This window comes from Vespula vulgaris, chromosome 19 (genome assembly GCF_905475345.1).
Source record: "Vespula vulgaris chromosome 19, iyVesVulg1.1, whole genome shotgun sequence".
In the NCBI taxonomy this organism is placed as follows: Eukaryota; Metazoa; Arthropoda; class Insecta; order Hymenoptera; family Vespidae; genus Vespula; species Vespula vulgaris.
This window is the reverse complement of record NC_066604.1, coordinates 3,878,482-3,890,973: the sequence shown is the minus strand read 5'-3', so window position 1 is coordinate 3,890,973 and position 12,492 is coordinate 3,878,482. Positions and strand designations below refer to the sequence as shown.

The following is a 12,492-nucleotide window of genomic DNA, read 5'->3' as shown; positions in this document are numbered from 1 at the left end:
GAAGTTTAATCCTATTGTTCAATAAGATATCGCAGTATAGATTATTTGTTTGCATTAATCGATTATTTTTAATACGAAGACAATTGACGACGTAAGATAAAAACATTTCTGTTAAGATTACGAAGATAAAAGCGAGACGACGTCGTTGCAGTACTCGTTAGCCAATTGTTTCGCGCTACGATTTTTATGATCGACGATGGACAGATCCGAGTGCGGAATCAAACTTTCGCAAACGGACACGCGAGCGGCGATGATAGCTCTGTGCAGAGCGGTACAACCATCGGCATCCTTCAAATCTGCGTTAGCACCGTGCTTTAACAAAGATTCGACGACGCGATCGTGTCCTTGCGTAGCTGCTCTGTGAAGAGCAGTCGCTTGGCCGCAACGCGTTCTAGCGTTTACGTTAGCTCCATGTTGCAACAACATTTCACAGATCCGATAATGTCCATTCCGAGCTGCATAGTGAAGAGCCGTGTATCCAGCGGAATCTTCGATGTCCGCCCTAATTCCCTTTCTTAAAAATCCTTCTACTTTGTCCTTGTCGTTGTATTGAGCTGGAAAAGAAACGTGAAACATCTAATATCGAATTGAAATTTATCGAAGCAATATTTTTGGACAACTCACCGGCGTACCATATGCCTCGCTCGAATTCGATCTCGGACAAAGATTGACTAACGCCCAAGTTGGCGGATAAACTGCAACAGGAGTCTACGTGCTCGTGCTCGTGCTCGTGCTCTTTCGCCATTTTTTCTTCAATCTGTAACTCATTTGATTTTTAGATTTAAAGTCTTCGATCGCGCTAATTTATTTAGGATAGTGGTGTCAACTTGAATGCGTACGCGTAACGTATACGTCTATAGACGCACATCGTAATAAAACAGATAACTCTTTCTTTCTCTCGGCCTCGTCGTTGAAAAAATTCAAACACTTTTATGCATGTATACACGTACGATTTAATCTCTTCTATAAAGAATAGAATACATGAATCTTAAAATGCAAGATTCCATAGAACGAATGGTACATGAATATAGTATAATATAATAATACTAATACGGGGAAAAAAAAGAAAACTTAAGTATAAACCACGTGGTTTGTGTAACAATACAATAAATCATTCAGTAGTTTGCTTTCGTCTTAAAGTACACAGGACGATGAATCGCCAAAATTGACGTTTGAAATATCCATTCTCGGTCGAAGGTACGTTCTTCAATTATCGATAAACGATCGCTACGCAATCATTGTTACAACAACGATAAAAACTGATACGTCGATGAACATTGTAGATACAACGAGTTACTTAAAATACTTTCCATCTTCTTCTGTACATTGGTAAAAAATCTATAAACTCGTTAAACGTTGCTTCAACGTTAACGATAGAAACTTTTTTATTCCTCAAACGATAAAGATATAAAGCGAAGAGAGAAACCGTTACAGTTATTTATTTTCTTAACTATAGAGAATCCATATATTTGGACGCGTAATTAACTTTTTTTTCTTCTTTTGAATGAATGTTCGCCTTGTTCTCCTATTGATACGATCTAAAAAATGTAAAATGCTGGGCCGCTAATCGCGTAGAAAGATTCGGATAGCTTCTCTTTCCAAATTGCTAATTTCGTTGGGAAACGCGTCGAGCGTTATACTCGGGTTCGATTGAAATTGCCTAAAACACTGCATAACATTCAACATAATATGCTTTTTACGTTGCAATATCATGCATAGGCATCGTTGTACGGTCGTTTAACAATTCCATTCCGTATATTTATCGAATTATGAAAATAGGCTAAACTCTGCAATGTTTTTTTTCTTTCTTTCTTTTCATAAGAAAATGTATAAAAAGTATCTATCCTTGTACAATCCAATAAAATAATGACTAAAGTAGTTGCTAAAAAATAGTTGCTAATCGAATGTATCTTTTTACAAATAACGATTCGTTATATTTGGTCCGTACGCATTTATCACCTAATGCTTATAACGACATATCGCTAGAGACTAACAACCGGCAAACGTAAAAAATAAAAAGCGAACGATCATCCATTAGTCCATAAAATAAGGGATTAGATAATTGTTCTAGGATCCTCTTTGATGATTGCGCAGATTAATGTTACATGTTACGCACAAAATACTGGTCTATATCTTTATATGTGTGCATATTCTTTACTACAAGTACAATCCTTTAGAAAAGTTAAACCTCTCGTTGCAGCGTCCAAAGAATTTCAGCTTCCCCGGTACTACAAATAACTCGATAGCCTAATTCGGCTAGAGCATTGATAACCGAAAAGGGTCGTCCTAAAAGAAATTGTCAACGATAAGTTTGTTAGGATGTTTGTTTCATTATTCGTTCGAAAAAAGCAATCGATGTGCTCGAGAGTTCGATCGTCAATTTGAAAGAAAACGAAGTAGTTTGAAGTAAACTTATAGACTTATTCTGTTAATGTAAAAAATTTTGGATGAACCTTTGATCAGTGCGCCATTGACCACCGTCGAAGCAGAGCTTTGAAAACGTTTGGTAAGCGCCAAGAGTTCGTCCGGAGATAATTCGAAAACGGATGATTCGGTTGCGTACGGCGATCCTCTTACACCAACGTAATAAAAAGTTTCGCTCGTTGCGGTGTTAACCCATTTCTCAGGCATCGCACTGACCGGCTCCGCCATGGTGTCGATACAACTTTCGTTAGACTTCGCCATCTTTTCCTTCTAGAAGAAAATAATTACAATGCTTACGAGATCGAAGATGACAGATGCGATGAGAAAGTAATGAGAGTGGGCTTTTCATGCTTTTAGGTCTCCTTTTCTCTTAGCAATGTTTCTACGCAGAGACGATCAAATTATTATATACATACGCGTTTGTGCGAGGTATGACATGTATGGATTTAATAAGCTCGAGGTGACTTTCTTTTTGTCTTTTTTTTCGTTACTTAAAATTTTATTTAGTCGCAACATAAATCTTTTTCATATTTGATATTATAGAATATCCAAAGAGGTCGACCGTCGTGCTTAGGGAGTTTCTACGAATAACCACGGAACGCATGTCTGCGATTCGCAAGCGTGAAAGTTAAAACGAGTCGCAATATCTTCTCGATAGAGCGTCTATCCTCGACTTCTGTTTTGGTCGATCAGTTTCCTTTCGTGCTCCTCTTGTAGTTGCATCATTCGCATTTCGTAAGCCCAGCGTATTTCGCTTTGAGCTTTGTCCCTTTCGAATTCCCATTGAAATCTTTCCAATTCCAAAGTTTTACGGCGTAACTCCAGCTCGGCTATCTTTCTCGAGGTCCGGCTCTCCAACAATTGTTCCTGATATATTTTGCTCTGTAAGGGCGAATAGCCTGGATCGCGGATAGAAAGAAACGGCCATCGCGAAATTCTTCTAGCCGGTAGGGATTTCTTACGACGAATGGTACCTTTATGTTCTTCGGATCCATCTGCGAAAGCGTTTAAAAATATAATAATATCTAACGTTAAAATAATATCTAACGTTTTGAAATTACCAATTTTAGCCATCTCTGCGTCGGTCTGACTCGAGTCCCTAGTTCTTATCTTTGCGCTTCCATCGCCTCTGATACTTTGAACGTTAGAGTCGTGGCTCGTCCGTGACTTATCCTTAGATTGTATCACTATTTTTGCGTCGCACTGTTGAATCGTTTCCGACATCTCGTCCGTGTAGTATCGATTCTTATAATGCCAATCGTCTAGACCTTCCAATTCCAAGTCGGTAACACGTTCCAACGAAGATTCTCGCTTTCGCTGTTTGTCATTGACTTTAACGCCAAGAACGTTTGCTTTGTTTCTTTTGTCGTTTCTTACTTGTATGAATTGTCGTCTGACTTCTCCTGGACACTTTAGACAGCGTTCCAAGTGTCTTTCCATACGCGCTGCATTTTGTACGTACGAATGATCGCAAAACTTGCAAAAAGCGATGACTTGAGAGCCGTCCACTTTTTTGTTGTAATAGTTCCACACGACAGCACATTTTTTCACCATCTTCGATTCGATTGAACTTTATCGCTAATCGTTTGTACAAAACGTTGGATTTTTCGACGTAAGCCAACTCTCCCGTCAACGATTACAAAAACGATAACCTTTAAACGAGAGATGTATAACCGAAGATCCTTATCGTCCTTTGACTCGGCAAAACTGTAGTCATTCTACTTGCTTTGAATTGAAAAATAAAGAAAATATATCCTCTCTAAATCTCATTGATGTCGCGAATAAAAGACGAGTGACACGCGATCGTACAAAGTCGAAACGGACGCGTTTACACTTTTTTCCCCCTACGTGCGTTTAACGCACGACGTACGTACCTTATCCGTCCTATCGATCGCCGAGTTTAAAATTTCAGATCGAAATAGTGCGAAGAGGACGAAGACGGTGCGTATTCATACCTGTTGTTTCTCGCTTCCACTTCTATCCATTTTCGCGTCAATTGCACTTTTCTCAGTCGAGGAATTCGTGCGATAAATGACGCATCGCACTCTCGAATCAAATTTTGTTCAATACTTTATACGCACGCACACACACGCGCGCGCGCGCACTGTAAGTACGGAATGAAGTAAGTTGACAATCGCGTCGAACGAAAAAAAATGCGCAAAAGTAGATAGAAATTTTGAAATATCGACGACGTTGAAAAATGCGATCGTTCCAAGTTGCAAATAAATTAATTTCACTTTCGTTCGTATCACGTTGTTACGCGACACGTGATAATTTTTCCTCGATCGTAAGACCAATGAAAAATGACAGACGTATTGTATCGTCGGGAAAGCGTATAAAAGGAGCCCGTTTACTTTATTTTCATTGGTCCAGATAAGACAGAAGATGGCAAGTGACCATTCGCTCGATCGTTTTAAATTTACAAACGACACAGTACACTTTCGACGAAGAGAGCCGCTCGAGAGGAGGCACGTTACATCGAGATCGAAGCTTTCGTCAAAGTTCGTAGAAATATCAGTAGGGAGTGTCGTTCGATCGGTTTTCGATCGTTAGGTTTTCATTTTTCGTACCGGTCGGGACGAACGACGGTGTCCGCACGTACGAACGTACCTTACGTTTGACGTTATCGCAACGAGCAGGTTTACTCGCAAGCTCCGAACCTCGACGACCGTCTCGCACGTACGTAACGTTGCCTCTTTTGGCGTTTTTTACCGAATTTCTGCTACTTAAGAAAATCCGTAACAATCGTCTCTAACCTATTTCTGAATTCTCCGACAGAGCACGTGTCGCTCGGTCGACACGACGGAAACAACGACTCGTTGCTCTGCCAAAGTTTCGTACGGCTTAGAAAGATTTACCTTCATGGATGTATAAAAGTTGATGGAAACGGTGTCCCGTCGGTGAAACTTACGTGCTTTTATGACAAGTTCAGGTTCAGGCTCCGAGAAATCTTTTCTCATAGTCCACATGTATTCGTTGTAGTCTTGCTTGACGCTGGTGCTGGAAGAAGCGACCACCTTGTATCCGAGAACCTCCAGAGCGGTCAATATCACGCAAGGATGTTGTAAGTAGACTATCGTAGAATCGTCGCAATATCCTCCAGAAGCAAAGCGAGTAAGTTGCTCTATGTCGGACGCTAGAAAAGATAATCCATCGACTCGATTTCTTCTGCCATTCAAGAGACGGTCGGAGTACGAAGCGTTACCTTTGAGCCCAGATACTAGAACTCTCCAGGGATACCTGTGACCGTACGAAGCTAAATTACCACGCACCAGAATGTATGGCATCTGTGATAGTTGAAGCGTTCGACCACTTCTATACGTCGACTCTTCCAAGCGACGGCGGAACGAGCGTTTGGATTCTTTAGTTCGCTGAAACATAGAACGGTAAAAACTTGGAGCTTGGACGTACTCGGCGCGACAGGGGATTCGAAGCGTCTTCTCCGAGTATCCTCTCTCGTAACGAGATTCACCGAATCGAACGAATATCTTTCGAGGAGCGGATGTAATCGACGGAATCGGTATTTACTTCCGCTCGTTGAAAATCTTGATCGAGCGATCTGCTTACGCACGCTATATTTAAAGGTGTTTCGTAACATACAGAGAACACGAAACGTTTCTCACTTGCGAAACTTTCACTCCTCGCGAGCCTTAAGAGCGCTGCATCTCTCGATCGATTTTCGAATCGGAGCTTTCGGAACGTAGGCTATTCGAAAAGGTTTAGACGCGCAAGAGCGTTGCATCGCGAGATCGCACACTTCTCGCCGGTACCTTTAATTTTCTCCTACGCGTTTATATACGCGAGGAAAGCGTTCCCTTTCCGTGCGTGTACGCGACGTCTTGGCAAAGGCGATAGATGCGCGAACGAGAGTTTGCCTCCCGAGAGAGCGCCAATTTCGAACGCGAGAAGGACAAACGTTTGCGGACGGCATCCATGCGTCGATGATCCAAAAAGCGGGAGGATGTACCTTTCGAGAGGGAGAACGAGTGGAATTCGACGGAATACACGGTTAAATCGGAGTACCGATTCGAACCGTGACGTTTGACAGGGTTAAGAGGGAAAAGGGATGACGACGCTCGGGCCCGTCAGAGGTCCCTAGGGTCGACGCAAGAGCGCGTTTCGATTGGCCGAGCGAGAAATGATCGGACCAATGAGAACCGAGCGCAAGGTTACCTTCGAGGAAGAGCGTTCAAAAACGTTCGACGAGAAAGAAGATCGCCGGAACGCGGGGGAGAATATCGGAGAGACGCGACGTTCGTAGAGCGAAAGTTATTCCGATCGTGGAGGACGCGACAGGATGGACGTATCTCTTCCCAAGGCGATCGAAACGTTTCGACGCGCGATATTCGTGCGCTTGGTAACGAGGCAAGGCGGAATCGTACGTTCTCGTTAAAAATCGTGCGTTCCCGTGGGTCGAATCGCGTTCGTCGAGGATCGTTTCGAGATCGCACGGTGTCGCCACCTGGCGGGGCACCTTTCGCACGGGCAGGAGAAGAGAGTGCGTTGCGTGCACTCAGTCGTTTCACGAATACCGCGGGTGGTTTGCGCGTGCGAGCCCGGCCGCGTTACTTGGCGAAGGCAATTCGTTCTCTGCGCGGAAAGCGATCGTTCTCTCGTGGACGACGGATCGCATCGGAGGTGCGCGCGGGCGCGCGTACCCTATCGCTCGAAGTTCTCGGCTCGAAGGGATATAACGGTTTCGCGAAGGAAAATCTACGCTCGCTCGCTCGTACGACGGTGGTGTGCCTCTCGGTCGAGTGTGTGTGACAATCGCGAGCAATGTAACCGTTCCGTGACGTCAGACACGGCTAATCAAGTGCACACACGGACAGTGGAGTTTGCGCACTCGCGCACACCTATACACCGCCGACACGTCGTACTCTCCACGCCGCGCCGCGCCGCGCCGCGCCGCGCAGCGATCGTAGAGAGCGCGTACGGGATCGTGCTGCGCACGGAGATAAAAAGAGAGGGAGGCAGGGAAAATTGTACGGTAGCGGCGAGCGATAGAGGAAAGAAAACGAAGGGCGTGGAGGGGAGAGAAGGAAGACGAGAACGATAAGAAAGGAGATACGACGAAGGCTATCGACGGGAGGAAGACGAAGCGGAGAAGGAGAGATCAAAGACGCGTATCTCGTTCTCGTCCGTCGCGAGAGCGAGAGCGAGAGCGAGAGAGAGACATGGGCGGGCTCGAGACGACGAGAGAAAGGCGAAGGTTCGCTCGCTAGAACTCGTCTTTTCTTCGTCGAGGCTGAAAGCTGTCGGGCGACGCCTCTCTGTTTAGGATGCCCGCGTTTCGAGGTTCCTCGAGACGGAAGAGACGAGTGCTCTGAAACCGATCGTCGAGTGAGAACGACACGGACGGCGGCAGGAGCGCAGCGGCCCGACACACGGTGCGCATACGGTGTGTGTACGTGCTCGCGCGTGTGGTGTGCTCGAGAACAGGAGAAAGAGAGATAGAATGAGCAAGAGTGTTTTGGGTGGGGGGGAAGTCTTTGCCGTGCTGCTACCGAGAGTGGAGGGGAGAGCGCGAAAAGGAGAGCCGCGGCCGCGTCTCGTGGCGCCCCGCTGTGCTTTTCTACGGAAAACTGTTGCAACCTATACGGCTCGTTCCGTCGTTCTTGGCGTTAAAGGCGGACGTGGAAGAGCCTGAGAAACGAAGAAACCAACGAGGAACGTGCTTAAGAACGTGCCGGAAAGCACTCGACGATCGCAGATTTTGGAAGAAACGTCGCTCTTCCGGTAAGAGAAGACGGGAGGAAGGAAGACCGTGTTCGTTTTCGCGTATCAATCGTCCGAAGTGTGCGTTATTTCGCGCGTGTGTGTGCGCGATAATCGCGAGGAAGAGAGGAGAGTGCACGACATTGTCGTCGTTGTCGTCCGTAGTCGATAGAGGCCGATATTCACGCGTGCGTCCGTCACGATATAACAGGAAAATGGCCTTTCCATCGGACGACGAGTGCTGTCTTTGAGTCGCGAACGAGCGAACGCCAACGTCGTCGTGTCCCTTTCTTTCTTCGGTTGCTCTCGCGTCCCGTGTCGTCGTCGCGCGTGTTTTCCCTTTTCTCGTCGGTAAGATCCGCTCGTGCGTGTAGTGGCTTGTGCAGACGTTTTCCGAGCAGGACGGCGAGACAGAGACAAGTCTCGGGGAGGTGTCGTCTCTTCGTCCTGACATGGAATCCCTTTTCTCGATATCGACGAGCTGCATCTACGTCGGTGAGAAACAATTTTCTTTCGCCTCGATACTTGTCGTACGTTGTTATCCGGTACGTCGTTGAAGCGTACACGCGCATCCATCCTCGTTCTCTCGATCTCTGTCTCGACAGTTTATCGCGATTTAACGACAAATCCTACGCATAACCTCTCTTTTTCGGCGAACTCTCCAACGTCGTTTCCGAAGGTAAAGGGAAAGCAATAACGATGAAAATTCGTTTCGCGCGTATCTTTCGTTCGACTGCGTACCGTGGACGTGAAAATACTTCAAAGGATAAAGGAGGTTAGGCGACGTTGCGATCGAAAACGTCGCGATACGTTCGATTTAAATCTTAAAACGCGGATATACGCGACGATGCTCCGAATGAGAAGACCTTTGAGGTTATGTGACGTTGTAACTCGAAAACCGACTAACGTTAGATCGAAATAAACCGAACAGGTGTAGATGAAAACATTTCGAAGGAGAGATCGTCGAGGTTGTGCGACGCTTTAATATCGGGAATATATTCGATTTAAATGACGAGAAAGAGATCCAAAATATCGGAGAAAGAGTATGCGCGCGACGATTCTCTCTCTCTCTCTCTCTCTTTCTCTGCGGGCCCCCACCCCTCGTCCCTTCGGCGAGACGAAGCTTCGTAGAATCGAAGAACGTAGCCACCTTCGCACGGCCCAATGCGCATGCCCCGCGCGTTAACGTTACGAGATACATATATAAGTTTGCAAACGAAGAGGCGCGTCACGAGACGTTCGTTCGTTCGTTCGTTCATTTCTTCGCTCGCTCGCTCGCTCGACTCGAATTTCGATGGATCGCTGTGCGTGCGATTATTACGAGAGAACGTTGACTACGCTCGTGTCACTCGAGACGTTTCTTTCCAAGAGATTCTCCTTTATCTCTAGATAACGATTCATCGTCGTTACGATTACCTCGTATTCTCTTTGTTGTCAAAGATCTTACATAATTATTTTACATTATTTACCCCTTATAATTCATTCCTCTCTTCGCCCGTGTCAAAAATTATCCAACGCGAGAGTTATCGGTAACGTCGGGATCGTCGGCGTTTGACATGGTATTTTGTTTCTATGCGATAGTACGGTATCGGGTTGTTAAATAATAATAGTTTTAATATCAAAATGTCTTGCAAGAGGAAAGTAATGTGTCGCGAGGAATAGCGCGACCCATTTTTATTTGATCTGTCGATTTGAGAGCGGCTGTCGAAGGAAAGGCGATCGAGTAAACTCTCCTAGGTCGATCGATGATATTTTTCAAAGAGACGCTAGAGAGTCGTAGCGTTAAAGTTACGCGATATGTCACAGAGAGGGATGTCTCGAATGCTCGAATAAATAATCAAGACGAAATGTTGCCAGGCTCGGTCGTCTAAAGATTCGAATTCGGGTCATCGTTGTTGCGATAGAGCAATAAATGGCCCACTTTTCGAAATCCCTCGAGTCGTAACGAGTTCGGAACGATAACGTCTATTTCGTGGGTAGGCATCGAGTTTATCGTTCTTCACGTATCTAAGTTCTATGCTTAAAGTGCAATTTTTTGATCATTTTTAAACGGGCGCGCGCGCATAGGTATGACGTGGGTGTATATATATATAGACAGACACACGGATGCACACACATATATATATATCGATTTTGAGATGACTCGAGGTCGATAAACGAGGGCATTCGGATTAACGATGCCGCTATCTGACAGATAATAATTTCTTATCGCAAAATACGTTTCTTTGGTAAGGAGATGCTCGTTTCTTCGAAACGACCTAGCCGTACCACGTGGATACGAGCGAGCAACGCGTAAAACTGGGATACTTTGGATACGAAGAGAGCACGTTTGGTGATCTCTACGTAGCGATGGAGCGTAGCGTTCGAACGTACGTGCGACATCGGTATCCGGATTATCCGTAAACCCTTCGTCGAGTTGTTAATTAAAATAGAAAAACAAGCAAGTTCTTCGGTGTTACGAGGAAGACTACGTCAAAGGATTTTTTTTATAAGATGCACCTTTCTAGGAAAATCTTCTTTTTTCGAGATGGTGTTTTTTCCCTCCCCCCACTTGTAGGGATATATCGATATCGATTATCACTATTAATAATATTTATACGACGACGAAGAATAACGCGGGACGGTATTCAGAGTCGTCGTCGATCCGCCGATATCTCTTCGTTCGTTTTCTTACGCGAAAGTTGGAGTAAAATTGAGAACGGACGCGATGTCTCGATCGTTCGTAAGTCGTCGCGAAGAAGTTTTCCCCGAGAACGATAAATTCGCGGTCCGTACGAACCATTTCCTCTCTAACCAAATCCGTCATCGAAACGAGATAAGTTCTTCCAGAGCGAACGAGGAATTTTGAAATCGCTGACGTTACGTATCGGCCAACCCGATGCGACGACTCTTCGTCAATTTGGATCGGACGCGTTGCCCGAAAAGAAGACCGAAAAGAAAGATAGGGTTTTCGTTAGGCGAAGAAAGGCACCGAAGAAATTTCTATTAACGAATGTTTTCTCTTACGTTTTAGAATCGATCGACGAATCGTTGAGGTTTCGTACAATCGACGCGAGAGAATTAGAAGCGTGAGGAGTATAAGGGAAAAAGTGGTAAAGGCGGAGGTGGAGGAGGGCGGAGGACGGTCGCGTCGTCGTCGAGGAGTTCGACGATTGAAAATTATGTTCAAACTGAATGTTACGGGAGTGGCGAAGAAGAAGAAGAGGAATTCGATCGGGCTATCTTGCTCGTGCAGAGAAAAAGGGATCGAGGAGAAGGAGGAAGACGGGGAGGAGGTCGTCACCGGCTTTGCCGTCCTCGTCGTCCTCGTCGTTGACGTCGTTGACGTCGTTGACGTCGTGGACGTCGTTGACGTCGTTTCGTCGTTCGAAAACGTTAGATTTCACGATTCCCGTGAAAGTCTCGGCGACTCTCGCTGCCGCTCTCGTATCATCTTCATTTCTCATCGAGACGAAGAAGACGAAGAGAAAAAGAAGGAGAAGAAGAAGGATACCGGTGAACTTCGATAAACGAGAGGCCAACGAGAGAGCGATAGGCCTCGTTTTACGACGAATCGTGAACGAAGAGAAAGAGAAACTCCAATTTCGGAAGTGCTTCGGAAGAAAGTAGTTTGGTGAAAACTTGTGCTCGCTGTTATTTTCTTCGGCTATTATCGTTTTCGTCTCGTCTCGTCTCGTTTCGCTCTCTTCTTCTTTTCTTCTTCCTCCTCTTCCTTTCTTCTTCTCTTTCTTCTTATGCGGTGAATGTACGTAGAGAAAAATCGTCGTTCCCCGCGAGTTCGGTGAACTACTCGTGCATCTTTGTTCTAACGTGACTCGTTTGGCAGAGGTGTCTTTGGATTTTCAGACATTTCGCACGGATCTTCCCCGGCAATGCGACGCCGCGCCTATTCTCCGTGAGAGGAGGCACATGTCCATTGCTACGGCTGAAAATGCAGGGTAAGTTTGTCCATTTTTCTTTTTTCTTTTTTCTTCCTCTTCTTTTCCCTTTTCCTGAATCCTCCTTGTCGCTATTTCCGGTGCTACGTTAGGCTCGAGGAGCATCGATCGTCTCGATTCGACGACGGTCGATCGGAAAATTGGAAGCGGCGTGAAGTCGAGTCGGCCGAAACATCGTTTCTTCTTTAGCCTTTATCGTTCACGCCGTGCCGTTATATAACGAGTTACGATTCGGATCGCGCGTCGTTGCATCGAATTTGCGTGCGCGAATCGAAACGACTTCCACTCCTTCTACGTTACTTTATTCTCTTCTCCCTCTTGCCTCTCCTCCCCTGTATCAAACGTAGAAACGCGAAATTCGTTGATTCGTCATCGAGAAGAAAGCCACGGGCCATGCTCGTCGCTTCTATCT

At 45.6% G+C, this 12,492-nt stretch overlaps 3 protein-coding genes across 14 annotated transcripts in view; 1 reads left to right on the top strand and 2 right to left on the bottom strand.

Annotated features, from left to right (window-relative positions):
- Nucleotides 1-41: 41 nt before the first annotated feature.
- Nucleotides 42-6,733, bottom strand: LOC127070625 (ankyrin repeat domain-containing protein 39-like). Of its 8 annotated transcripts, none has more exons than XM_051008823.1 (4): nt 5,996-6,015; nt 5,630-5,795; nt 5,336-5,560; nt 625-757 (listed from the first exon to the last, which is right to left on the bottom strand). In XM_051008823.1, the coding sequence occupies exons 2-4, from the start codon at nt 5,709-5,711 to the stop codon at nt 753-755; spliced, it is 312 nt and encodes a 103-aa protein (XP_050864780.1). In that variant the 5' UTR covers nt 5,712-5,795; nt 5,996-6,015; the 3' UTR covers nt 625-752. The 8 variants fall into 8 exon arrangements, with proteins under 8 accessions (XP_050864778.1, XP_050864780.1, XP_050864785.1 ...); XM_051008828.1 differs by lacking the exons at nt 625-757; nt 5,996-6,015 and adding exons at nt 2,536-2,694; nt 6,598-6,733; XM_051008827.1 differs by lacking the exons at nt 625-757; nt 5,996-6,015 and adding exons at nt 2,536-2,694; nt 6,392-6,487.
- LOC127070622 (uncharacterized) lies at nt 2,841-5,327 on the bottom strand. 2 transcript variants are annotated; one of them, XM_051008818.1, is made up of 3 exons: nt 4,299-5,327; nt 3,486-4,149; nt 2,841-3,419 (listed from the first exon to the last, which is right to left on the bottom strand). In XM_051008818.1, exons 2-3 carry the CDS (start codon nt 3,976-3,978, stop codon nt 3,088-3,090), a joined length of 825 nt encoding a protein of 274 aa, XP_050864775.1. In that variant the 5' UTR covers nt 3,979-4,149; nt 4,299-5,327; the 3' UTR covers nt 2,841-3,087. The 2 variants fall into 2 exon arrangements, with proteins under 2 accessions (XP_050864775.1, XP_050864774.1); XM_051008817.1 differs by having other exon boundaries at nt 3,486-5,327.
- Nucleotides 6,734-8,014: 1,281 nt separating the features above from the next.
- LOC127070603 (nuclear receptor coactivator 2-like) overlaps nt 8,015-12,492 on the top strand; it is a 39,753-nt gene continuing 35,275 nt past the window's right edge. The window contains exons 1-3 of one of the 4 annotated variants that reach the window (XM_051008773.1): nt 8,489-8,637; nt 11,156-11,887; nt 11,989-12,080. In XM_051008773.1, the coding sequence (XP_050864730.1) occupies nt 12,052-12,080 (29 nt within the window). In that variant the 5' untranslated portion in view covers nt 8,489-8,637; nt 11,156-11,887; nt 11,989-12,051. Of the gene's footprint in view, nt 8,164-8,488; nt 8,638-11,155; nt 12,081-12,492 lie in introns of those variants that run through there. The other 3 variants (XM_051008772.1, XM_051008778.1, XM_051008774.1) reach the window with 3 other exon arrangements.

Excerpts from the sequence above, each read along its gene's own strand:
- LOC127070625 (XM_051008821.1), bottom strand. The coding sequence starts at position 745 with ATGGCGAAAGAGCACGAGCACGAGCACGAGCACGTAGACTCCTGTTGC. Across the intron at positions 555-624 it reads GCGAGGCATATGGTACGCCG|CTCAATACAACGACAAGGAC; the intron begins GTGAGTTGTCCA and ends TTTCTTTTCCAG.
- LOC127070622 (XM_051008817.1), bottom strand. The coding sequence starts at position 3,978 with ATGGTGAAAAAATGTGCTGTCGTGTGGAACTATTACAACAAAAAAGTG. Across the intron at positions 3,420-3,485 it reads CGCAGAGATGGCTAAAATTG|ATGGATCCGAAGAACATAAA; the intron begins GTAATTTCAAAA and ends ACGCTTTCGCAG.